This window comes from Lissotriton helveticus, chromosome 3_1 (assembly GCF_964261635.1).
Source record: "Lissotriton helveticus chromosome 3_1, aLisHel1.1, whole genome shotgun sequence".
Lineage (NCBI taxonomy): Eukaryota > Metazoa > Chordata > Amphibia > Caudata > Salamandridae > Lissotriton > Lissotriton helveticus.
The window spans coordinates 1,988,641,666-1,988,668,751 of record NC_136061.1 but is presented as its reverse complement, the minus strand read 5'-3'; the positions used below and the strand labels follow the sequence as shown (position 1 = coordinate 1,988,668,751).

The following is a 27,086-nucleotide window of genomic DNA, read 5'->3' as shown; positions in this document are numbered from 1 at the left end:
CCAAAACAGAAAGCATTAAAAACTACTCTTTTAGAGTATTATCTACTGTATCCTACAAAAGCTTTAGAGCGCACACACATTTTGGGGTCCCCTTTCCAGAAATGTTAAATAATAGGCGTGTGAAAGCAGGGATGTGGAATTCCTATAGCCCGACGCCCAGGGCATATTATTTGGGGGTCAAGGGCAACCAGTTTTAATGTGCATTTTGTCCTTGGGACAAGCAGGCCAAACCCCTGCAGCACAGACCCTTTGGCTGCCAGTTTGCAGTACCACATTAACGGATCTGGGAAGGGCACTGCCTGCAGTTAAGTTAATATTTGTGTGCATATGTTAATGCTGTTGAAACATGTATTTATGGGTCATTAATTGAGACCCTTTATTATTAGGCTTAGCGCTCTCAGTAAATTCAAGTTCTGATTGCACTACTGACAGTGGTTCCAGTATAAAAATGTGGACACACGGTTTCAAAGTTTAGCAATATGAGGCTATGCATAATGCTCCCTGAATGCTCTCTGATTAGATGCAAATATTTGCAGACGCTTGAAAGCAAGGTTAATGATTCTTAGCTTTCAATATAAAATGTCCCTAAAAAATGAAAGTAGGAAAACATTTTTTTTGCTAAACTAAACTACTGTAAAATTTCAGGTACCATTTGTTTGCTGCATCATTTAGTAAATGTGTTGATGCATGCTAGTATTTCCCCAAAATATTCATATTAGAAAATCAGTGTAACCAGTTTCAATAAGATTTTGGGAAACATAAAAATAAACAAGCATTGGCAAAGCCAGTAGGTCTGAAATGGTGGTCAGCTTTTTAGTTTTGGCAATGCGTGACTTGTTTTGGCATGGTTTTTGTAAAGCCTTATTGATGTGAGAGCTGCCGGACCCTCACCATTATAACTAACATTGGCAAAAGCAATAAATTGTTTTTGGTCTCAAAAAAGCACGCACTGCCACATTAGTTACTGGCACTGAACAAAACTACTTTGTGTGCCAATATGCTCCTTATGAAAGAGCAGAATGCTCTCACTCACGTGAAGCCAGCCGATACAGAGAGAGAATTTTAATAAACACAAAAGGTCATGGTTAACACTAGACCAAATTAGAGGCCCAATTAAGGGCAGCTATATGGCTTTCGTGAATTCACAAGAAATAGTACTCCTAGAAAATATTTGTGAATAGCATTTTAGCATGAGCTAATATGCATGTGTAGATTTGCTCATGCGAAAACAAACCTGAGTGTTTGCAAGTTTATTTTCCCTCCAACCACTTTTTTCCCAACTTTGGCTGAAGGTTAATGTCTGCCATTGTCAGGAGTAAATTTCCATAATTTTCAGTATTGGAAAAGATTAGAGAAGAGTTGTTGAAAACCCTTAAAACATGCAAGTTAGTAGGTTTGCACCGACTCAAAAGGACATTCCAACCCTGGAACTATTGTTTACCACTACCTTCAGTCCCAGTATGTAGATCTGCGGAAACGTAGCAAAATAAAGGGATTACTAGCATTCAAACACTACTATGGTATGAGCCCTGGCATAATCAGAGAGGCTGTATAAGAGCTCTTATATAATGAGATTACTGCCATAATTTGTCGCCGCACAACAAGGCACCAAAGGGACAAGTGGATTTTGTTACAGGACAAGTAGATTTATGAAGCAACCTGCCCCATGGACAAGTAGATGTTTCATTAAATTCCACACCCCTGGTGAAAAGCATAGCTCTATGACCTTGCAGGCATTCACACATCATCTTCATTTCAGATGACTACTGAAAACATTCCAGTTCAATTAATTTTGTTCGCTCTTGGCCATACTGTCTTCCTGCCTTGGCACTATGAAGCCTGTTGGGTGCCTGTGCACGCGAAGTAATACAATGAATACATTAAATAAATAAATAAATACTTGGTGAGCTATGCACACAAGGTCTGGAACGGCATCACTTCACAGGCCAGGCTTTCTCCTCCACTTTACAAAGGTGCTGAAAGCTCATGAGTTTGAGTTTGAGTTTGAGTTTGAGTTGGGATTTGTAAAGCGCGTAGCTACCCTCGGGCATCCCAGCGCTGACAAGACCTTCTATCCAGAGAAGAAGAGAGAAGTAAAATGGAATGTTTAAGGGAAGAGCCAGGTTTTCAATTGTTTCCGAAAGGTGAGGAGGTTATGTTCTCTCCTCATGGCCAGTGGGAGGGTGTTCCAGAGTCTTGGGGCATTGTAGGAAAACAAGCGGCCTCCGGATCTGGACTTTCTGCCCTCAAGGGAAAGGGGTACAAAAGGGGGTGGTGATGGACGGAGCATCTGAATCAATTAAACACTCACACCCAGTCAAAAGATCTGGGTTTAATCCATCACCGTTCTTTAGCCCACTCTGCCACCCCAGTTCAGACATGGCTATATGCCAATCAGTCTGACCCTGTGCCTCATGGGAACAGTCCAGCCCGAACTGCCAAGCCATGTCTTCCCTGGACCGGAAACAAGCTTCCGAGGACCGGTTTCTGGCATTCCAGCCGTCTTCAGCCCGGCTTGCTTGAATCCAGTGGCAAAGTGAGCAAGGGACTCACGTCTGAGCATACCCTGCCACACTTATGGCGGCCAAAAGCGGTACAAAAGGGGGTGGTGATGGACGGAGCATCTGAATCAATTAAACACTCACACCCAGTCAAAAGATCTGGGTTTAATCCAAGGGAAAGGGACATAGTTGATTGACCACTGATAAGGCCACCCTCAGCTCCTTTAGCCACTGTGATCATATCAAGAAGAAAATACACAATCCCTCTTCCACCATATTTGTACATAATATTTAAGCTTTCCCTATCTTCTTATTGCGAACAGTGCCTTATTGTTCAAGTGGTAGAAACTGGCTAAAATATGTACATGACCGTTCACACATACTCTTAACCCCAAAGCCGATTTGTGTAAAAAGGAAAAACGGCTATAATTTGTGGGAGCCGGCTGATGCAGATGTGCTACAGTTCTGATTCAACAGAGAAAAGACAGGCAAAAGAAATCATAGTACACCTGATATTATTGAGTTTCACAAACATGTTAAGCATACACATTTCATAAGCACACGTATACCCTAAAACGTTTCTATATAGTTAATTGGGGTCAAGACAGAAGTCATGGGGTCCCACATTACAAAAGTGACCTATCACTTATATTATGCAAGGTATATGGATTAATTCCTTCAAAAACCCCACCCCAATCCAATCCACCTCAAACCAACCCACCTCAATACAAACCACCACAATCCAATCTATTCCACTCTAATCCACCCCACTCCATGCCAATCCAATTCACCTGACTCCATACCATCCCACTCCATTCTACCTCACTCCAGTTCAATCCACCCCACGTCATGCCACCACATCCCATCAGAATCCAATCCACCCCACTTAAATCCATCCCACTTAATCCAATCCATCCAACCCAATTAAATCCACCCCCACTCTACTCTAATCCACCTACTCCAAACCACCCTACTCTAATCCAATCCAAACCAATCTAATCCACCCCACTCCAATTCACCCAATTGACTTCACCCACTCCAATCCACCCCACTCAATCCAAGCAACTTTACCCCAATTCAATCCACCCCACTACCTCAACCCACTCCACCTTATTTCACCACATTCCACTCTACTCTACGACACACTCTGCCAGTGAACCACTCAACTCTACGACACTCTACTCCCCCCACTCCACGCCACTAACTTGAAGCCATGCTAAACAGCAACCACAGGGGTGTACAACATGGCAAAACCAAATTGCCACAGCCAATAGCTCTTGTATAGGCGAGACCTATTTGCTTTGCCAACGCATGTTTGCATTGCTGCATGAAGAACTTTAAGACTTTGATTCTGCAAGCTTTAACAAAAAAAACAGCCACGGTGCCACGTGGACTTCATTGAGATGTAATATGTGGTTAAATTTGACCATGATTGAAAGTTATTTGCAGACCTGTCAAGTATCACGCATCAGGCGTGACAATAGCGCATTTCAGGGTGGTAATCCGCATTACCGCACTGAATTATATTGTCACGCATATGCGTAGTGTTTTAGCAGGTGTCTGACTTTGAAGTGCTACCAGGGTGGTAGAAACTGTGCTCCATTAGGTGAAGCAGCATGAGTCTGGTGCGCTGCTGGCAGCATGCAGTGGACAAACTGTGGGCTATCTGGCCTCAGCATGCTGCACACTACGGAAGCATTGCAAACTCATTTATCATTTGTACCAGGTCAGGACAGGAATGCCGGTCGCGCCTTCTTCGGGGCTCAGCTGTAGCAGGGGGGACCCAGGGAGAGCCAGGCGCGAGCGGGTCTCTCCCTGGGTGCGTTCGCGCGAGAGTCAGGGTAACAGGTGGGAACTGATTAGGGGAGTAGATAAAAGGGAGTCAGGCTGGCGGTTGGGAACTGCGTGGCGGGAGGCAAGGGAAGGGAGGTTTTTGTTTTTGCGTCACGCTGTACCTGGTGATTTTTGTTCATGGAGGAGGCGGCGGAGGTGCGGAGGGCCGTGCAGACTCTCTGTGAGGCCGGGCGAGAGGACCTGCTGCGGCCTGGTGTGCCGGCGGAGGCGTGGGTCGGGCTGTCCCGCCCCCCTCGCAGGGCTTCGGAGGGTGTTTCCAGGGCAGTGTCGGCATGTTTGTCCCCAGGCCCAGCGGAGGAGGAAGACGGCGAGGCGGCCATGCCGGCGGACGGGTCTATGCCGGTTCCGCCCCCCGCAGCTGCGGAACCCCCGCCGTGTGTCCCGGGCGCCCTCCAGCAGGTATGTGCTTTACCGATATTTAGTGCTGGTCTACGTGGGGCGCCCGGGGGGAGGCGGGGGCGCTCTGTGGGCCGGCAGGCTCAGCGCTCAGGAGGTCTTGCCCCAGGGAAGTCTGGGAAGCCACAGGCGGGTCCCAAAGCAAAGCGGGGGCGGAGCCTGGAATTAAAAGGGCATGCACGGTCTCCTTTCCCTGCTGCAGTGCATGTGGTCACACCAGCTTCAGTGTCTGCCTTGCCGGAGGGGGTTTCCCCGTACCTATGGGTCAATGGGCAATGTTACCTGCTCTCCCCTGCCACGCCGGTGCCTGGCCCTGCCCCCCCCCACACTTTTGGCTCCCCTCTACAGGGATGTGCAGATTTTGGGCCACCCACTGCCGCGCCGCCTGCCTATCCCCCCACTGGGGCTCCTACCCAGGCTACTGTTTTGGACCCAGCGGGTGATGTACCCCACATACTACCCCCCCCGGCCGCCAAGTCTGCGGCCCCCGGTGCGTCTGGCACTCACACTGCGCCCTCACAGCCCCCGGCTCCGGGTGGGTTGGGTCTGGTTCACAGGGGGGCGCCCCTGGTTTCTGGTCAAGCACTGTTCCCGGTACCACGGGGACGGCCAGGTGTCCTTCAGGGCGGACCTGCGACTGGGTCGGGTGGTGTCTCTGGTCTGGCGTCGGTGGTTCGGTCCTCGAGGGGTGCTTGCGATTCCGCTGTAGGGGAGGATGGTTTTGCGAATTCTTCATTGTCTGGCTTGAGCGGCCGCAGTTTCCAAGCTGCGCCTCCGGCTGGGCGGCTGTTGGCTGGTTCTACGGGCCCGGGAACTGTCCCAACGGCTGTTTCCAGTGGTGGGCTCACAGGGGAGTTATCTGGAGCGGATATCTCTTCTGCAGTTTTGCGTGAGCACAGCTTTCAGAACATTGACTGGCAGTTTTATGATGGGGATATTGGTGATGGGGCTCTGCCAAGTGGCAGTACGCAAGTTGCATTTTCTGACGAAGCTTTCTATGGGAATTTTCATGATGATGATTTGGAAGAAGGGGAATTGAGAGATAAAGATGTTGGGCTTTTGGCAGCACGGGCCCAGAGGGGCGGGTTGGGGCAACCCCCTGTTTCTCGTGTTTTGCAGGAGTCTCGTGCGGACCATGCAGAAGTGCGAGGGGCAGTGAGGTCTGGACCTTCTCAAGGGGATCGTGTGGCTGTTCAACCACAGTCTGAGCAGTTGCCAAGAGGTAAGGATGGGTGGTGGGCCGTGTGGCAACCAAGGGAGAGTCTCCCTGTTAAGAGTACAAGATCAATTGGTACGGGTGATGGGGTTGTTGGTGAGCGAGTCGCTCTGGCACCGAGGCTTGAGCGGCCGGTGATTTCGAATGTTTCTAGTGTGCGATCTTCAAGGGAAGTTTCTACAGCGGGGACTGGGGGGGCTGCTACCACACCTGTTACGGAGGATAGTATCCTACCTAAAAAACTGCCTTATTCTGGGGTGGGGATGCCTTTGGGGTCCCATTTGTCCGAGAAAACAAAGAATCACATATGGTCTGGTGAATTTGTGGATGTGTTTCGGCTTCTACATAGAGATGTCCAAGCTAAGGAAGGGTCGAAGGAGGAGGAATTAGAATTGGCTCGGAGGCCTCGTGTCCCGAAGTCGATAGAGAACTGGACTTCGGCCTTTCTTATCTATGCCAGCGTTTATTGCCAACGTCATCCGGGTAAGGCGATAGACATGTTTAAATATGCCGATGTCATCCGCAAAGCTCACAGCTATTTTGGAGGCTTTGCCTGGTTGTCGTATGATGAGGAGTTTAGGGCACGTATGAGTGTTTTTCCTGAGCGTTCATGGGGTGAGGTTGATTCAGAATTATGGCTACAGTGGATGGCATCGGCTCACCCGCCCGCTACGACCCACACGGCTAGCGGGCAACCAGTGTATTATCGGCCCTTTCCAGCTCGCCCCGCTCTTTCTGGGGCGGGGGTGTGGGGCAGAGGTCAATCATCCTCCTCTGGCACGTGCTGGCATTTTAACAGGGGTTCCTGTAACCGACCAGCTTGCAGATATAAACATGAGTGTTCGCAGTGTGGGGGACGTCATGCGCTCACCCAGTGTTTTCCCGGACAGCGCTTTGGTGATCAAGGAAGGGGTTCAGGGGGCAGGGGACAACCTCAGCACGCTGTTTATAAGGGCTCCTACTCCTATTAAGCAGGATGTTCTGGATCTCTGGTTGGTGGATTATCCTGATTTTGAGGCTGCTAAGATTTTGTCTTGGGGTTTCAGAATTGGGTTCCGGATTGGGTATCAGGGTCCCAGGGTGGGTAGGTGGTCTGACAATCTGAAGTCTGCGAAGGAGAGTCCTCATGTTGTGCGGAAGAAGCTAGATGCCGAGCTTGCAGCGGGTCGGATTGCTGGTCCTTTCCTGAATTGCCCTCTCCCTGACTTGATCATCTCGCCTCTGGGCGTGGTACCTAAAAAGGCGGTGGGGGAGTTTCGCCTTATCCATCACCTGTCATGGCCCGAGGGTGCATCCATTAACGATTTTATTGATCCAGTTGACTCAACTGTCACTTATGCTTCAGTGGATGATGCCTTGCGGCTCGTTCGCACGGCTGGTGTTGGGGCTTTGCTGGCGAAGAGTGACATTCAGTCGGCTTTCCGGCTCTTGCCCATTCATCCTTGGGATTTCAGTCTTCTGGGCATGCATTTTGATGGTAGTTTCTACGTTGATAAGGTGTTGCCCATGGGCTGTTCAGTGTCATGCTCCCTCTTTGAGACATTCAGTACATTTCTGCAGTGGCGCTTCACTTTTGTCAGTGACCACGTCCTGGTCTGCCATTACCTTGATGACTTTCTTTTCATTGGTGAGGGTCGCTCTAGGCAGTGTCAGTCGGCTTTGGCAATCTTTCAGGCTCTGGCTGAGGAATTGGGCGTTCCTTTGGCGCCGGATAAGACCGAAGGTCCCTGTACATCCCTGACTTTCTTAGGGATTGAAATTGATACCATGTCTATGATGGCGAGATTGCCTGCGGCAAAAGTGCAGGAAATGTCGGCGTTCATCCGACTGGTGTTGGGGGAGCGGAAAGTAGTTTTGCGGACCGTCCAGAAGCTTTTGGGGTACCTCAATTTTGCTTGCCGGGTTGTTCGGGCGGGCAGGACGTTCTGTAGACGTCTGGGTCTTTCAATGTCCGGCGCCAGCCTTCCCCATCATCGGGTGCGCATTACAACCGCTGTACGTGCCGATTTGACTGTCTGGCTCCGTTTCCTGCAAGATTTTAATGGCGTGTCCTTGTTTTTTGCGGATGAGGACATGGTGTGGCAAGTGCAGTTGTTCACGGATGCGGCGGGAGCTCACGGATTCGGTGTATTTTGGGAAGGTCGTTGGTGCGCGGCCGGCTGGCCAGTGCACTGGAAGGAACAGGGTCGCAGCATAGCGTTTCTGGAGCTCTTCCCGCTGCTGGTTGCTTTGTATCTCTGGGGGGAGGAGTTTCAGAATCGCTCCGTCTTGTTCCATGTGGACAATATGGCAGTAGTCCACCTTGTTAATCACCAAAAGGCTCGTGACTTGCGTGTTTTGAGGCTCATGCGCGCATTCATGCTGCGGTGTCTACAGTTAAATATTGTCTTTAAAGCTCGGCATGTTCCTGGAACTTCTAATTGCATCGCTGACTCTTTGTCTCGCTTTCAGTGGTCCGAATTCCGCAAATTGGCTCCTGGGGCGGACCTGGAACCAACGGCGATCCCAAAGTACGTATGGGACCTGGGGGATTGAGGGTACACCATTTGGTCGAAAATTCAGTGGCTGACTCCACAAGGCGGGGTTATGTGAAGGCCTGGCATGAGTTTCTGCAGTTTGGTGAGGATCTGGCGGGGCCGATCAGGGCCGGGTTATCCGATGAACAATTCCTCTTGCAGTTTGTGTTACATTTAGCGGACAAGGGCCTCTCTCCCACAACCATTTCTGGCAAGTTGGCTGGGGTTTCTTTTTATGGGCAGCTTTGGTGGGGGAGGGATCCTGTTGGGGGGGTGTTGGTTCGTAAAGTGTTGAAAGGTTTGACTAGGCTTCGGGCTGGTGGTCAGCAGCTCCGGCAGCCGGTGACTTTTGATTTGCTCCAGTTGCTTTTACCGGAATTAGAGGTGTGTTGCCATGATGCTTTTGAGTGTTCCAAATTTCGTTTGTGTTTTGTCTGGTTATTCTTTGGGGCATTTCGGGCCTCAGAGTTGTTGGGTTTGCGGGGTAGGGTGAGTATGACCAGCAGTGAGATGGTGTTGGAACATGACAGAGTGCGGCTGTGGCTGCGGATGTCCAAAACCGATCAGATGGGGAGGGGTAAGTGGGTGTTCCTGGGCAGGAGTGGGGTCTCTGCATGTTGCCCGGTTGGGGAATGGGAAGTTTTTGTGTCCTCCCCAAATTTTTCCCAGGGGACCATTTTTTGTCATGCTGATGGTAGCCCTATAGTTGCGCCTCAATTGTTGGCTGTATTACGCAAGGTTTTGTTGCGCCTGGGGAGGGATCCTGCTCAATTTGGTACCCATTCATTCAGGATTGGGGCGGCGACGGAGGCCGCTAGGTTGGGGTGGGATTGGTCACAAATTCGTCGCATTGGACGTTGGCGCTCCAAGTGTTGTGAAAAATATGTGAGAAAATAGTCCATTTTTGCTTGTCTAACATTTCTTTTTCTCCTAGGTCCTTGGCCCTCAGTCGCCGGATCCAAAAGGAGGGTGTGGATCCTGGGGCACTCTTTTGTTAAACGGGCAGCTTTAGCCGCTGCAAGTCAGCTTTGTGGGAGATCACTTGGTTTAAACAGCCTGACGCATGAAGTCTCCTGGCATGGAACGGGGGGCATGCGCTGGGGTGGTCTTTTTCCCGCCTTGGCTGCTTTGGTTTCACAGTGTTTTGGGGGCCCTCCGGATCTCCTGGTGCTGCATCTAGGCGAAAATGACTTAGTTTCACTCTCCGGTTTGACTTTGTTGAAATTAATGAAACAAGACCTGGAAGTCATCAAGACCACATGGGTGAGCACCATGCTGATATGGACTGAGTTTGTGCCTCGTTTGCAATGGCGTGGGGCGCGGAGCCATTCCGCCCTGGAAAAGGCTCGACGGAAAGTTAATAGAACAATGCGACTTTTTTGTCACCATTTAGGTATCTACAGTTTGGATCATTACCATTTAAAAGTCTCAGAACAGCATTTATTCTGTGAGGACGGTGTACATCTGTCTTCATTGGGCATTTCCTTTTACCTTCTGGAGCTCAGGGATTTGATTAGCAAAGTTCTTCAGGTGCAGTTGTGGTGTGCTCCTTCCTTTCCATTTTTAGGTGGGGCAGGAAAACGCTAAAGGTTTTCCTGGGTGGCGGGTTTTGCTAGTGGGGTGGGCAGCCTGGAGCGGGTTGGCCATCCTGAAGGGTAGCTCGTTGGGTAGTACTAGGGGTAGTAGGAAAGAGTTAGTTTCGGGTTTTTGGGAGTTAGGTTTTTGTAGGCTTACTGTAGAGTTGAATTTATGGTAAATAAATAAATAATGAATGTGTTCATGAAATTTATGATGCACCTGTCTTAAAATAAAGTGGCCTTTCTTGCTCCTAAAGAGGTGTGGACAGTGATTTCTTGCGCGAGGGGGGACCCAGGGAGAGCCAGGCGCGAGCGGGTCTCTCCCTGGGTGCGTTCGCGCGAGAGTCAGGGTAACAGGTGGGGACTGATTAGGGGAGTAGATAAAAGGGAGTCAGGCTGGCGGTTGGGAACTGCGTGGCGGGAGGCAAGGGAAGGGAGGTTTTTGTTTTTGCCCCACCCACCCTCCCCCTTTTTTATTTTTTTTTATTTTGGGGGGGTTTTTTATTTTGCGGTGCTCTAGGTGCTGCTTTGGTTTTAGGTTTGCCACTGTTAGGACAGGTGTCTTTGTTCTTTTAGGAGGCGGGTTTTGCTAGTGGGGTGGGCAGCCTGGAGCGGGTTGGCCATCCTGAAGGGTAGCTCGTTGGGTAGTACTAGGGGTAGTAGGAAAGAGTTAGTTTCGGGTTTTTGGGAGTTAGGTTTTTGTAGGCTTACTGTAGAGTTGAATTTATGGTAAATAAATAAATAATGAATGTGTTCATGAAATTTATGATGCACCTGTCTTAAAATAAAGTGGCCTTTCTTGCTCCTAAAGAGGTGTGGACAGTGATTTCTTGCGCGATTCATTATCACAGCTCTGCTGAGGAGAAATACTCTGCCCAGGCCGGCCGCGTCATGTATCGCACTAGGGGGTCGAGTAGGTCAGGATTTGCAGGTTATGTCTGAGGGATATAGCCCCACCCCGCCACCCCGAGGTTTTTTGGTGATTTGGTTGCAGAGGAACGATGAATGTCCTGACGTCATACGTGAATCACGTCGTTGCCCAGGTCTTTCGTTTCACTTTAGTCCCTTGCACAAGGAGACTCCTGAACATGACTTCTAAATTTGAGTCCGTCTCTGAGGCACCTCCCAGCAACTAACTGCGTGCTACAGCATTGTGCACCCTCCTGCAACAGCACTTGACTTTTAAAGATCACCTCTTCTAGAGTTGGCGGTAGGACCCGAGTTCAGCAGCAACACGTAAGCATCCAAGGTATTTTTTACAAATTTGTGTTCTTTGTTATCTCATAGGGCCCGAGTTTTGCCAATCTTGGGGCTGCTAGATTGCGTTTCAGAATTACGCAGATTGGCTAACAAGTTTTAGAGACTTACAGAAGAATGTGAATTTACTTGTCAACATGTGCTGGATTCAGAGTGCAATCACTGTTCTCTGAAGAACGTTCTAAACTGGATAGCTTAGTCGTTTAGGCACCTGCTAATAACATCTGTGTGCGAACTACAAGTCAGGCTGAAATAGTGATGGGCTCACTCGACCGTTCATTCTTCCCCAGCTAGTAAGATAAATTAGCACCGTGGCAAGGAGGTATCGGGCCAGGCCAGGATGAGTGCAGAGATAGTACTGCCCTAGCCTTAAGTTACAGCGATTCCATTTCTAAAAATAAACAAAACAATTGGCAATAATTAGATTCCTTCGGACCACAGGAGGAGCGTCAGTCGTCCCTGTTTGCTTCCTTTAATGATTCTTGAACCGAACTGCACGCGCGCAACTTGTTTGTTTCTGTGTATCTTGATTCTGCTGAAGGGCCAGAGCTTGCTTCCACGCTCATTGACGCTGCATGTGACCCCTTGCTATAGCCGAGTCCGTTGGCAGTACTGCATTCTCTAGCACCGTCACTGAGATCACCTCAGTAGCTGAAGTGACCCCGTGAGATGGAAAGAATGGGATGTAGGTTAGAGCCTGAGGGTGGGAAAGGCGGTGTCTGTCTGCAACCACAGTGGTCGTAGATGTTTTTTTCGCATTACAAATGTGGGTTTGTCTTGTCGCACCTATGCTTCCACCCCAGCCTCAGAGTGTTAATTTTATATAGACTTTCAAAGTCTGTGCTTGAAGTACATTGGAAACAGGAACCCTTGAATAGATCATGTATAATATTTCCTTCAGTTAGTTGTTAAATAGCCGCTTTTTCATTTTCAGTTACACAACGTTACCTAGAGTTTCTAGTATTTTTGTGTGTCAAAGTAGAAATCCTGTAGCCCTCTATTCTGCATCATCTATTTGTTAATTGATTTGCATACTTTGAATTTTTCACTGACATCAGGTTGTCGATCCTCCTAAATAAATAGCAGTATTACAATAAGTACTTTTAGTAAGTCAGCTAATATTCTGATTTTTGTGTCTTTATTTTTTTAAGTTAGTTGGAGGCTACTCCTTAAGCCAAGTTGCAGGGCCATCTTAAGGTTCTTATTGTATATTACACAAAAGAGTGCCCTTTAGCACAGTTATAATCATAAATAGATTATTCAGAAAACATTTTAGAATCACTGATATGATAACTGTATCAATGTACCCTGTTGCATGTCCGAACTTCATGCTATACCTATATATAGTCGGATCACAAAATGAGGGTTTAATTTCTGATGTTTTTACCCATGTCTTCATTGCTTGATTTTTGACCGTGAGAAAGTGTCACTCATTTTTGTAGAATGTCACTCATAATTACACTGAAATTATGAAAATGTCACACATGGCAATCTGAAACCTTGGCAGCTATGTATTTGAAGCTTGTGCAGTTCAGCATACAGAGCCGCAATGTATCCCCGGCATTCATTTGAGAATGTGCCTCTGAAAACTCAATTTGCGATAGAAAGGAGGTCTATGTGAAACGTGCAATTGCAGAGGTGCAGGGAAAGGTGGTGGCATATCTGCCAAATATGGCATAACAATCATTAACCAGACTACCGTTTAAGTACAACTACAATGTATTGCAGATTCCAAAGTTAAAAAAAAAAGTCCAATGTATAGCACATTCCAGAGGCATCGATCTATGTGTGCGAAATTACACTGGGCATTCTTTATAAACTGTTTACGTATTGAAGTTTAGATAAACGTCTCAAAGCGCACCCAGTCTACTTGTTTCCTTTGCCTGCTTGCAGCACCCCCAATTTCGCATTATCTCCTGATATTTTTTGATCTCATGTTATGATCACACCCTTATTTCCATCCTAGGTTGTCAAATGTATTCATTTTAAATATGACCTTAAAGGGAAACGATTCTGACCTGGCACGGTGGTCTTCATTTAAAGTATGGTTCTACCTGTGTCATGGCACGAAATTTGGCGTTTTAATTGCAACGATTGCCCAGTTACACTGAATCTGGTTCCCGTTTGCACGCGTACCCAACAAAACATTTACCCGCTGAGCGTCAACCCATTTGTCAAATGATAAATTTTGATAATCTTACTGCCTCTTCCAAAAATACTACCGGCATTTTATCTCGAGTTTTTTTTACCTGCATTACACATGCAGAGTAAGCCTCACAAAGCATGTATACAGCGTCAGAGAGCGCACACACAACACTCCAACAAATGTGTATTCATGAAAAGAAGGGGGCTTATTAACAAGCCCCTTGCGACGCCGGTGCGTCGCTTTTAATATGGGAAAAAGTGACGTACGGCGGCGCAAGGGGCTTGTAAACCAGCCCCAAGTTATGCTATTTCCTTTCCTCAACGCACACTTCTAGTGAGATATCACAATGCAAGACAAGCTGGTAACACGTAAACTGCTACTGCAGTGCTTTTGACAGGGCTGAATTACTGACTCACCCTGAATGCGCCCTTCAAAGCACGAATGTCGCACTTCCGTCTTTGAGTCGGTTTTCTTTTTCCCCTTGGGAACTGCGCAGGCAGGGGTTTAATGACAGTCTGCTGCCGCCACCTATTGGTTCTACTGGGAAATGAGAGCAACTACAACCCCACCCATCGCTTCCCTTATTGGACCGCCACCACGCTGAGGTCTCGCTAATGAGCAGAACGGTTTCAGTTTCTCTTTCTGTAGTTCAGTTGTTGTGCAGTAGGTGTTGTCGTCCCTGAGATTCTTAAATAACCCCTGATTTGCCGATGCATTTTATAACGCCGAGAAGAGTCAGACAGAGTGTGAACGAACAAACAAAAAATTAAACGTAAAATTAACACGGAAGTGAAAACCTCGGTACTGATCGAATGGGACAGGGAGGTTTTGCGTCCTCCTCTGCAGGGCTGCCCCGGGCCCACGCAGGGGGCCCTCCTCGGAGGGCGGCCCCACTTAGTGCCACAGGATGGCACATGACGAGTCAGCCTCCCAGTGTTTTCGATCCTCGAGGTTCCCCTAGGCCAACGTCACTTCCGGGCAGGAGAGGGAGGGGTGACAGGTACTTATACCTCTCCCGCCCTCTGAGCTCCCTCTTTCTCTTGCTGCCCTGATGCTGTTTGGTTCGTCTACATGACGCCGTTGTATCTTGGGGTTGTTCCGATGAGTGTGTGGGCACTGTAACCATAGGTCTCTCCCTTTCTGTTTGTGGCTCTGTGTGGGTGTCTGGTCGTGCTGGGCAGGGGTTGGGGCCGGGGATGCCCGCGAGCCTGTTGGTCTGGGGTTGTGTTTGTGTGGCAGAGGAAGCAGCATGAGCAAAGGGCCCGCGGCCTGGAGTGGTATTGTGTGGTGCCCTCTCCTCCGTACATTCTGACGGGTTATCTCCTCACATTGTAGATATATGGTTCGTCAGCTATGCCCTCGCGGTGATATTTCTTTCAACCGGGCTGCCGCTTAATGGAAGGGGGAGTGATTTCCAGCGGGCCCCAAGGTGTTGAGGGCTGGCGGCCTACATGGGGGACGGATGTCATGGGTCCGTAGAAAGCTTTTGAGCCTCACGGGTCGCTGGGTCAATTACATTAGGCCTCCGGGCATCGCCCCACTTTTCTTTTGGGTAGAAACAATGTCGTGCCGTTTGCCCGGAACAAGGTCGGAATTTTCGCAGTTAGTCGGGGCCATACTGCAGCGCTCTCAGTGTCCGGTGGGTGCAAAACGAGCGTGGAGGTTTAGAGCGCCTGTGTTGAAGGCAGCGCTATTTGTGGCAATTTTTCCTGCCCCAAACGTTTTGGGGCACGCCGGTGCTGGTGAGGAATTGTTTGAGGGACATTAGGGGCAGCACGGGCCACAATAACCAACACTGGGTTTGTGGTTTTCGTGAGGTACCATTTGCGCCGCGAATGTTCGGTGGAGGCTGTACTTCCCTCCGAACCTGGAGCACTCAGTCTTGAGTGCCTCCAACCTCCTTTTGCACCCCTTATAGCAGCCCGCTCTGCACTGCGGCCGGCAATGCCCGTCCGGGGCCCGCAATGGCCGTCAATGCATTGCGGCTGGTATTTATCCATCCAAGCAGGATACTGCTCTATTACTACTCGGCGGATAGCTCAGTGTACATAAGCTTTCTGCTGACATCTGGTTTAATGGTCAGTTTCATGTTTGATTCCCGATAGGGTCAGCTCTGACCCTTTTCTTTTGCGGGGGCAGGCAAGGTCCGCCAGTAGGCGCAGCGGCTGTTGTCTCGGCTCTCATCATCACTGGGGGAGGAGGCGCAACCAATTTTGCACCATGACGCTACGGCAGGCCCTAATGTGCTCTTCTTTTCACTTGGGTGCGCTTCTATTCCCACTCTGGAGAAGTTTGTTACTTTTGCACCTTCCGTGTTAGTGACGGGTAGAAGGCTAACTGCTCTGGGGCGGTTGCAGCTTCAGTGCGACGGAGACCCCGCTATGGCGACATGTATATAGCCATGCACGGTGGCTGTATCGTAGCCACTGAGGTCGAACGGAGGTGTGATTTGCTCATTATTAACTTGTTTTGGGTGTGTGTCCATAAGCCTCCGGTCGTTGACTAGGCACATGGGTTTGCGGGAGTTCGCACTTTGTGGGGGTCATGTAGTGTTGTTTCCCTTTAGTACCTGGGCAGCGCCAACGTGGCCATTGGCTCCTGGCTCCGGGGGATTGTGCCTCGCCATGCGCTATGGGGAAGGACTTGGGGAGGAGCACTCTAGCCTCAGTAGTCTTCAGCACGTGTATGTGGGCCAAGAGGGGCCTAAGTTTGGACCGATTGCCTCCTTGTGGGAGGCGGGCCGGTTGATGTGGCTACCGGTGGAAGGTGGAACTGAAGCTATTGGTTATTATGTCTTAGGTGCAGAATTTCTGCAATCAACTTTTTGTTACCTATAATCCTTCGGTATGTTGAATGACCAGTACCCATTTTGTCCATATGTTAACGTCAATTTACCGGAGGGGCTCGTTCGCAGTAGGGGCCGCCCCGCACGTGAGGTGAACTTACAGGGAATCATACACGGCGCTTGACGGCAACTTGAGCATGGTATATGGCTTCGCGTTTTATAGTCTAAGTAACACCACAATTTCACGGCGGGCCGGTGCTTGGTGCCCTGCCCCTCATATCCCTGGGAAGGCAGAGCAATTTGAAGAAGTCTTCTCAGCCGATGTAACGCTGCTGTATGTGAGGATCGAGTGTCAGCTTCCACCTGCAGGGGAAATTGGGCGCCCTGCCTTCCCTGGGTGCCACACAGAATCAGCTCTCATTCGGATTAAGGAGATAAGTATTGCAGAGGCGTAGGGAATCTTTGCCCTAGTTTTACGATGTGCCGCGATACTGGCACAATTGAGGGAAGGAGTTTGTGTCTGTTGTGAAGATAATTTTCCAGGCACAGGTGCAGCTTCATTAATTTGGTGTTAAGGGGTATTTAGAAGGAATTCGTTATAAGCGGCTTTCACTTTCCACAGTCAGTTAAGAATGTTGCTTATATCTTTGATTTCTGTAAACCGAACCTACTCTTACAAATCACCACAGGCTCATCTGGGTCTGGGGTGAGCTACACAGTGCGTCTGTTTCTGTTCTTCCAAAACTGCAAATTTATAGCACCAAGGGTCCTACCGTCCCTTGTGCTTTGCAGCAGGGTACGATCAACTATGGGTTTTTGTTGCTTGATCTGTGGCAATTTTGGATAGTTATGTCCTCATCGTCTTCTTGGTTTGATTACGCTGGCGAATAAGTGTCACTCATAGTTCGTTAATTTTCACTAATTACACTGAATTATGAAACGGTCACACACAGCAATCTATACTTTGGCAGCTTTGTCTTGGGTTTTGATCCCAGATCCTCTGCCCTCATTAGTTGAACCGGATCCTCTATGGTACGTGGAAACACAACAGTTACATCATGCAGCGAGTCTGTTGATTAGTGTCTCGGCCGCGGGTATTCGCAGTTCGTGTTTTATGGCGAAACGCAGTGCTGAATGTTTTACGTCATATTTACCTGTGTAGGTTTAGCTGATGCGGTCATTGCATATCGCTTAATCTTCGCCACTGGTAACACAGCTGGGAATTTGTTCGATCAGCAGTCTGTTGGTTCGGAACTGGTCCCCTGGACATGGTTAAGAGCCATTACCGCATCAATGTTTTCTTAGTTACTGTATATTTCTTCATTGGGTTCAGTCTCTACACGTGTCGCTGCTTTTCTGCTATTTTTAATAACGCTCATATGGTATGTGCATTAGGCGGTGTGTAGTCGATAGTCTGCATATTATTGGTGTTTCAAGGGAAGGTTTTGTCTGATGTTCCCTTCTCAAGACGTCTCAACTCTATCCAAAGACTAGGGAAAAGGGGGGTTTTGTATCAGTTATAGGTGGGTGCACTGCCAGTTCATACGCATACAGTTAGATAATATAAGTCTCCTAGGTGCTAATCGGCGAGTGGACAAACCCCAACCACTCCTTTGAGTAGAGAACTACTACTAACTAGTACATGGATTGCCGAAGCACTCTATTATGAGTAAACAAGATTGTTCAGTGACAATTTACAAGCAATTTCAATAACATCAAAATGACAGAAGTGAAAAGAGTTCCAAAAGATGAGTGAATCTTGGAGTCTTTAATGAAGATTACAGCCAGCCTGGCAGTTACATAGGGGCGCATGCTGGGCGCAGCGACCATGAGGAGACACGGCAGTTACACTTGAGGCGACACTGTGAGCAGTTACACATGAGCTGACACTGTGCAGTACACATGAGTTTACATGGGGCAGTTACACAAGAGGTGCGAGTTCTCAGGAAGTGACACAGTTTTCAAGCACACAAGAGGATACGGTGTGCAAATGCACATGCGGTCCTGGGGTTACCAGCACAGGCTTGCTCCTGGGTTTGTATAGTTGTTGTGGGGCCAACTGGTGCTGCACCATGCGTATGCCAGATGTCACAGTTGAATCCTAGTTCATGTCGTGCATAATCAAGATTCACAGTTTAGATTATTAACACGTGCCCTATGCACAGTTACTATTAGGTTCTGATTCCCCTACTCCGGCACAACACCACATATATTGTACATTCAAGGCACATGTTAAACGTCACACCGACCCCGATGAGAGGTAACCATACACCGTCAGCGGTGTCAATCATTACGGGTCAAGAAGGGCGAGTAGGGGTTGCAACAATGACTCCCGCAGCAGGGGGTGCCGCTAGGCGCCAAGGAGTTGGTGAAAATTAGGACTGAAAGTTACCGCTGGGTGCCTGCCGCCTGGCCACTGCAGGGGTTTATGGTGAGCTCAAAGGGCTTAGGAGGGTTCTTGGCGGAGTAAACCCAGACCGATTCACATGCGGGGCATGGTGGGGTGGTCCCTACCTCATTTCACAGGTCACTCCCTGTCGGGTCTATCTAACAATCATCTCAGTTGACTTCAAATTTACAGCCTCTCGTTTTGCCATCTATGAATAGGTTAGCTACAAACATAAATAAAGCGATGCATGGGCCCAATAATGATATAGTACAGCATCTAGTTTACAGGTTCTATATGGGACCATCATTAGCCACAGCAGCTGCGCACATGGGTAGCAGTAAAGCTTCTTTTAGTTCGCCCAGGTTTGGGTCTGGCAAGGTCATCAGCTTGGCGGCCAGAAACGGACTGGGAAAAATCATATCTGTGAAGGTGCAATGCGCACTCAGCAGTCAAGCTGTGCTAAGTTTCAGCAGAACCCTGGTATACTGTCGGGAATAAATGCAAGGTTATGGGCTACACATAAATAGGCCTTTCTGTGAGCAGGGGGCGTGAGTGAGCCATTCCCAGGAGGGTGCGATTTGCCTTGATAGTGCTGAAATGGAGGGGATGGAGCACTAATACGTACAACTCCAGAGCACAGTTTGCAGTCATAGTTGAGAGGATCAGGGACATTACTCATACTCAGAAATAGGTCAGGCAAAAAACCATCTGAATTGTGGGATGATTAACTGTAGATCCCTAGTCAAGCATCATCTTGAAGTTTGCTGCTTGATTGAAGACATGAATCTAGATGCCCTCTTTCTGACGGAGACTTGGACTAGCCCTGATTCCTCTGTGGAAATGGGGTTTGCATGTCCAGAGGGATATAAAGTCTTTCATAAACCCAGGCTACTTGGGAGGGGAGGAGGGGTAGGGGTCATTTTTAAAGAGGATTGGAATTTTGCGCCGCTAGAGATAGATGAAGTTAAAGGAATAGAAATCCTGGGTTTTTCTGTGCAAGAGGCAAAAGGTAGGCTGCTCTCTGGAATGATCTGCTACAGACCCCCGGGACAGGACACACACTTCCCTGCACTCTTAGATACAATCACCAATCTGAGTCTAACCCACTCTAGAATGGTTATAATGGGTGATTTTAACCTATGGGATAATGGCAGTCTGGGCAGCTATCTACGAGATCTGGTAAGCTCCTGTCGGAACCTTAGCCTACACCAACTGGTTCAGCAACCCACTCATTTAGGGGGGCATATGCTGGTTCTTCTGTTCGCTCAGGAAACAGAAACAGAGGTGATAGAGGTATTGCCTCAAGCCTGGACTGATCATTATCTGATCCACTTTAGGAGTAAGTCCCCCAACCTTAGGAGTGATAATACCTGTTCTGTTACGTACAGAAGGGGCAGAGAGTGGACTAAACTGAACAGGGACAATCTACAGCCTTTTACTAATATAGATCTTTTCTCCCCTTCCATTACGGTAGAGAAGAATTACGAAGCCTTTTGTAGCTATATAACTGACTGTTTAGACCCCATAATTCCGTTAAAGAGCATAAAAAATAGAAAGAAAACTTCAGCCCCCTGGGATAGCGAAGAACTAAGATCACTACGCTCGACCTGTAAAAAAGCAGAGAGGAAATGGAGGAAGACCTACTCTGCATCAGATAAGATGGCTTTGAAGTTGGTATTAGCCAATTATAAAAAGGCTATTGCCTTGTCTAAATCTAACTTCTATGCTAACTCTATTCTACAAGCCCCCAACAGTACAAAGGTTCTGTTTCAAATTGTCAAGGAACTCTCATGCCCGTTAGGCACAAGCAAGAAGGTAGCCGCCTCGCAAGAACTTTGCGAGGAGATTGCTGCTCATTTTAAAGATAAAAGTGCGAAAATTGTTGGAGACCTTGACCCTAATAACAGCAGCGATTCGGATACCTCTGTTCGGGGACCGGTGGAAGTGGTCCGGGCAAATACCTCTCTGGACATCTTTCCTGCTTTCACTACTGACTCCTTTGAAATTTTGGCTAACAGTGTGTCCTCTGGCTCCCCACTTGATCCTCTTCCACATAAAATCTGGAAAACTGTAGGCCATGGAACGTTCCCCTGGCTACAACAGATCTGCAATCAATCTCTGGAAGTGGGAGTTGTTCCAGAAGTATGGAAGTTAGCAATAGTTACGCCCCTGTTAAAAAAAACATCATTGGACCCCAATATATCTGCAAATTTCAGACCTATTTCTCTCTTGCCCTATCCAATCAAAATCCTGGAGAAAGTAGTCAGCAAAAGCCTCTCTTGCTATCTGGAGGATAACCTTTTGCTGGACAAGGACCAATTTGGATTCCGTCCAGGTCACGGCACAGAGACCGCCTTGGCGACCGTACTGGACAATCTGCGGATGCGAGCCGACAGTGGGAGTGACACCATCCTGGTGTTACTCGATATGTCGGCCGCATTCGATACGGTGAGCCATGTAATACTGCTGGAAAGGCTGGAGAGTATAGGGGTGTCTGGTCAGGCTTTGAAATGGCTGAGATCTTACCTATCAGGAAGACAGCAGATAGTGAATTTGGCACCTTTCACCTCTAGTAAGTCTTTAGTGCAATATGGGGTACCGCAGGGCTCTGCGATTAGCCCTGTCCTGTTCAACATCTACCTTCGGCCTCTGTTTCTTATAATTAAATCCTTCGGCATTGACTTGGTCAACTATGCCGAGGACACTCAACTGGTGTTCTCCCTTGAAGGGAGACAAGCAGTGTCAATGGACCTCTTCCAGGAGTGTATGCGGCAGACGGCTGGATGGCTCTGGAGTAATTCCCTACAATTTAATGGTGGGAAGACGGAGGTGGTTTACTGCCCCACGGCCAGACTGTCCCAACAGTTACTCCCGGAGTTCAGACTTACACCTGATGAGGAACCTCTTACTCCAGCTAAAACGGTGTGAAACCTGGGAGTCTGGGTGGACAGCAATCTCCAAATGGAATCACAGGCTAATAAGACTGTGGGGGTGTGTCTATCCCTGTTGCGTATGCTACGCCAGATCCTTCCACTACTCCCTGAAGATATGCGTGCCTTGGTAGTGAGGAATATAGTGCTGAGTAGGCTGGACTACGGCAACTCCCTGTATTTGGGAGCGCCGCAATACATCTTTCAGGGGTTGCAGAGAGTCCAGTCTATGGCGGCAAAGATGGTGCTGAATAAACAACGTAGGTCTTCAACAGAGTTGGCCTTGAGAGAACTTCACTGGCTGCCCATCAGGGAAAGGGTGCAGTTTAAATCACTCTGCATTGTATTTAGAGCTGCGCATAATTTGGGTCCTATTTCGTTACGTGAGAAATTTACATGGTATAATCCAAAAAGGCAGCTACGATCTTCTAGTACAGGCCTGTTGACGACTACTTGATTCAGGCGCTCCAGGATGGGGGGGAGGGCCTTTAGCGTGGTGGCCGCCCAACTATGGAATGGACTGCCACCGAACATTAGAGAGGCCAACTCGCTGACGGAATTCAGAAAGAGCCTGAAAACTTGGCTCTTCCCTATAACTGACCTTTACCACTGCCCCTACGGTTGCTTGGTTGCGTGTAGGATGATTGTTCCAAGTCTGAGCGCCAGGATACCCGTAGGGTGACAGTTGCGCTATATAAAAGCTCAATACAATACATACAATACAATATGTTTACTCCATGTCCCCTGATCAAAAAAGATTGCATGTTACCAGTCGCTTCAGTTAAGCGAAGTGTCATTGGGAGATTGTCAGCTAACATTAGGATCGGCATTGTGGTGGTCAGCCGGCTGGCAGGCCTTTTATATGTGGGGTTATAGCGCAGGCATGTCCAAGTAAGGGTTAGGAGGCCAGAAGCCAGACAGGGGATACAAGTTCACAGGCCTGTAGAGCGGCAGAACTGATAGGGGCTTTTGGTTGCTGGTCAGCACAGCTGTCCAGAGTGGATAAGTGCTTCTCTTCGCACAGAATGAACGGTAGCGTTATATTTACACCACTCCAAGATGGCTGACAGGTTTTATTCGGTATACCACGTGGATAATGAGTATAAACCACGTGACCTACCCGATCGCTTCAAAAACAGGAAGCGGAACAACGGGTTCTTCAAACAGGAACCGCGAAAGACACAAATGAGGAGGCACCAGGTAAGAACAGATTGCGCTCAGGGCCTTTTACTTGACGTATAGAAACTTTGATACTCAGAAGTAATGGGTAATTGCGACTATATAGTTTTGTAAAAAAGCTATACGTTTTTAATGTTCCTTCAGACGCTAAGTATATATAGCATTGGGTAATTGGATTAATAATAAGGAAGCTGAATTGCCTTTCTCCCTTTAAATGTGAGTTTCAATGCAGAATAAATGAGGAGGAGATATAATTGGGTAATTTTAAATAACTGCTCCAGAAAAATAGAGGGGAGGGTGTAACCCCATGCTAAATAGAACCCAACATCGACCCCATAGGAGGATAATAAACAACTGCTCCAGAAAAATAGAGGAGAGGGTGTAACCCTAGAATATAGAACCCGATACTGACCCCATAGGAGGACAGTGAACACCGTCAGGATACTTTACGATTAAACGCACTGACAGGCATTGTAGTATGTCTCTAAAGTAAATATTCTGCTTAATGCAGGTACACGGTGGAAGTGGGACAATTGAAGAAGCCCCCCGGCGAAAACCTACAAGAAAGGAAATGCAATAATCCTTTAATCATCAGGAGATACCAAACTAGAAATTAATTGAACTCTGGTAAGGCATGATAACGTTATACTCAAATAGAAGGATAAAATGAATATCTAAATAGCACCCTAAAAAAACGTATTTTTTACAAATAGGTGCCTTTATGCATATTTAGAAAAAACACGCCGACAACGCGGATTGAGAACACTAGTCAACATAGTAAATAACGCCTAACTGAGATTCTCCATAGTTTTAGTAAGTATCTAACGCATAAGCGTAGTGATTGTGAATAGATGAAGAGATTAACAAATAATAATGCATCTATTTGTAACCAACACAGGAATCAATGAACTATCAGGAACCAGTGCCTGAATAGACATCGTGGCTGATGATTGAATTGATTAAAGGCAGCTAAGAAGGTGGGTTGACACCCGAGTAGTGCACAAGGTTAGCTTTAGGAATAATAGGGACACCCCATGAGTTAGCGGAAATGGGCAACAGTGTCTATGAATGCAGGGATGGATGTATGATAATTGGAACATGAAATGAGCACAGGGAAAGGCCCAAGCATGATGTGAATAGGACCAACATAAGATATAAGATTGCTAAAATGTAAGATATTAGTTTGTTTTATACAAAAGATTAGCTCTATATCGACAAGCAATAGTCTTAAGCGATAGAATACCATCTAAAGTATGAACCATTATAAAATGTAAGTCAGGTACACCAAGGTGATAAATGGTCCGATAAATGTATACATTGATAACTTTGTAAACGTATGCCGAGGACAAAGTATGACTTTGTTTTTTAATTAACTGTCTTTACAGAACTGTTTTTAAATGGTCCTGAGGAAGGTGGTGCGCACAGCAAAGATCCACCGAAACGCGTCGACTTGGTTTTAGTTTTATTTTCATTTGATTGTACTATGAAATGCAAATGTATGTTTTTTTAATGAAGAACCTGTATTTTCTTTGAGAGTGTTTCAACAACAATAATGTATAAAAGTGAATAATAGTATATTGATATACACATGAAAAACTCGCTAAAGGAATACATCTATATGTGTGTGTTTTTAATTGAAATTGTCTAATGATATAGGGAATTGTTTTTTTATATATAATAAAGAAGTGTGTTATAATACAAAATACATCGGCTACGTAGTATATATGACCTTAGACTGTAAGTGCCTTTTTGTGGTTCCATTTAGGCTTGAAAGAATAGAATGCATGTATGTTACTTAATTTGTAGGTAGATCTAGGTAAGGGATATATCTCAAGATCGCTAACTTTATAAGATTTAAGGCATAGGAACTCAAGGGAACTTTCTTTACTTGTTTGTTACTATATACCCTGTTCCCTTGACACAGAAGGGTTACTCTCCTTTCTTTGATACAGAGTGGGAAAGGACCTCTCCTTGCTTGATCTGAGGGAGGTCTTTGAATCAACCGGCTGTAGGTAACTAGGTCTATAGTGGTGGGGGGCCCTGGGGTGAAGGTGGCCACACCCAGTGCTGTGGCGGAGTTACGGGGCTTCCAGAGGCTGAAAGGTACAGTAAGGGTACCCTCTGCAGGAGCACAGTAAGTGTGCGAAAGCCAAAATCCCCAGGGAGGTCCTCACGTTGGACCCTGGAGGAGCGACGGCGCCCTGTTAGTCCTTCGGACGGTTGTGGACCTGAGCAACCGGGGGTTGCCTGCAACTCTCTGACCCCCCTCCCCCCTGAGCTGGGAGGGGCGTAAGGGGTGGACTGGCGGTCCGCCGGTGGGAGGGCCACCGGGTAGATTGGCTCATCAGTTGGGCAAGTGGCGAGGGGCTGCCTGCCCTGGGATCGCCCAGAAGATAACCCACCATGTTGGCATATTTGTTATGCAAATAAACCTGCAGCAATTTTCTCCACTAAAAATGTGTTGTGTCTGATTATTTCTCTGAACTATTGCTGTGGGAGGGATGGGGAGTGTTGCCAATATTGGCACTATGCTCCTCACCCAGGTAGCATGCATAATGAACACGCCACACAGAGCTCGAAACTTATTCTTTGTCTGGACTCGAGGCTTCAGATTTTCTTCTCTGTTTATTTTTATTTTTTACAACAGCAAATTACATTTAAACTATGAAACGAAAAACTATATTTCCCAATAAGCCAATCGTGACATTATCCTCAGGCACCCAATCAGAACATGCCTGTACAGTCCCGCTGGATAGGGTCTAGTGTTTCAATAGTGTGCTGTACATACACTCTACACCCATACATCAAAGACGTCACGGGTCAGGTGACCCTGCAAATAAAAGGGGCCAGGCGCACATGCCTTGGGCCAATTACCAGTACTCATACTACAGTGTCCATCATTTCCAAGTATGTGGGCCTAGAGCCCACTACTTTACAATGGGGATGAGTGGGTTGACACCACCCCCCCTTACGATGGCAGCAGTCTTCCAGTTGGCCGTGGGAGAAGTAGAGCATGTGCCTAAGGCACCCCGCACCTGCTGCCAGCATAGTAGCCACCTGTGAGGAAAGAGAAAGTCATCCCGCCTCCATGCCTTGCTGTATCCTGCCTGCCACAACCCCTGCAAGGCATTAGTGGACCCGGTGCAGTGTCCAATATCCTGCAAGGCATGATGTGAGCCCTGTGGTAGATCCGCATACAGCAGGTGAAGCGGAGAAGCAGTGTACGTGTTGACACCTGCACCGTGTCTGAGGTGCCTGCATGCTGCTGACTGGCACAGCGAGAGAGAACCCCATCCCCAGGTGAGAGGGTAATGGACCTTCTCTGCCGTGTCCTGCATGATGGCCACCCCCTGCGTCATGGTGAACGAGGCCGGCAAGTGGACGGCCCACAGCGCAAAGAAGTCTGTTGTTGCCTGATCAAGTGACAACGGTTCAGAGCAACCTGCATGTTGCGGCGAGAATAAAAGGCTGCAAGCCCCCGGCAGATGAAATGCCTGTGTGGGGAGAAGTGATGGCACAGATACCGTGACCCCCTGTGCACCTGCAGCGAGAGAGCACTGCAGCCCAAGTGCCCAAAGGGGAGAAAAGTGGAGATCGACTCTGGACATCACCTCCCAACAGCAAGCCTGGCATAGAGAAGATCACATCTGCAGCGCCCGGAGCAGTGAAACTGTAAGTGCCGGGAGTTTGATTTTGGGGTGAAGGGGGAAGCCGCACCTGAAAAAGATTACCCTTCCCGTACCTGCATGGTGAGCTCTGCCCCATGCAGCCCGTGATGGAAGGGAGTCTGCCGCGGGGTGAGAGAAGACTGCTATCAGCAGCACGGTCGGTTGAAAGCCTTCAGCCGGAGTTAACAATGCTGCTTCCTGCCCTGAATGGACACCATAGAGGCTGCTGCATCCTGCAACGAGTGGTTGCTGCAGCACCTGTAGGATCTACTTCTTATAGTTACCCCCACTTTTTGCTGATGTTTCACTGTAATTTCCTTTAGTCTGGCTGGGGCCCTGCTAACCAGGACCCAAACCTAGCTGCTTCCTCTCTAAATTGATTCCTAGTACTTTAGGAACCCTCCAGATTGGATACTGGTGTACACTTATAAGTCCCTAGTATATGGTATACTATATACCCAGGACATAGGTACCCCAGAGGCCTACCAAGGGCTGAAGTATGTATTGTGCCACCACTGGGAAGCCTTAAAAAATGACACCACAGGTCTGCTACTGCAGCCTGGTTAAGGCGGTGCATGCACCCGTTACTGAGATAAAGGTTCACTATATCTCCATCACTGCAGATGTAAACCTATCAGTCACCCCTATGGCAGCCCTTAACAATCCTAAAGG

The 27,086-nt window shown here is 48.0% G+C and overlaps 2 protein-coding genes and 1 long non-coding RNA gene across 6 annotated transcripts in view; 2 read left to right on the top strand and 1 right to left on the bottom strand.

Annotated features, from left to right (window-relative positions):
• LOC144824062 (protein FAM169B-like) overlaps window positions 1–14,411 on the bottom strand; it is a 373,480-nt gene extending 359,069 nt beyond the window's left edge. For 2 of the 4 annotated variants that reach the window (XM_078683135.1, XM_078683138.1), the window contains exon 1: window positions 13,567–13,697. In XM_078683135.1, coding sequence (XP_078539261.1) covers window positions 13,567–13,579 — 13 coding nt within the window. In that variant the 5' untranslated portion in view covers window positions 13,580–13,697. Of the gene's footprint in view, window positions 1–13,566; window positions 13,698–13,879 lie in introns of those variants that run through there. The other 2 variants (XM_078683137.1, XM_078683140.1) reach the window with 2 other exon arrangements.
• Window positions 1–27,086, top strand: part of LOC144824355 (uncharacterized) — a 141,659-nt gene that overhangs the window by 36,281 nt on the left and 78,292 nt on the right. The window lies entirely within an intron of this gene.
• LOC144824064 (uncharacterized) lies at window positions 22,057–24,837 on the top strand. Its single transcript, XR_013608879.1, has 5 exons — window positions 22,057–22,767; window positions 23,258–23,373; window positions 23,460–23,559; window positions 23,645–23,723; window positions 24,132–24,837. It is a non-coding gene; the product is annotated as an uncharacterized LOC144824064 (long non-coding RNA).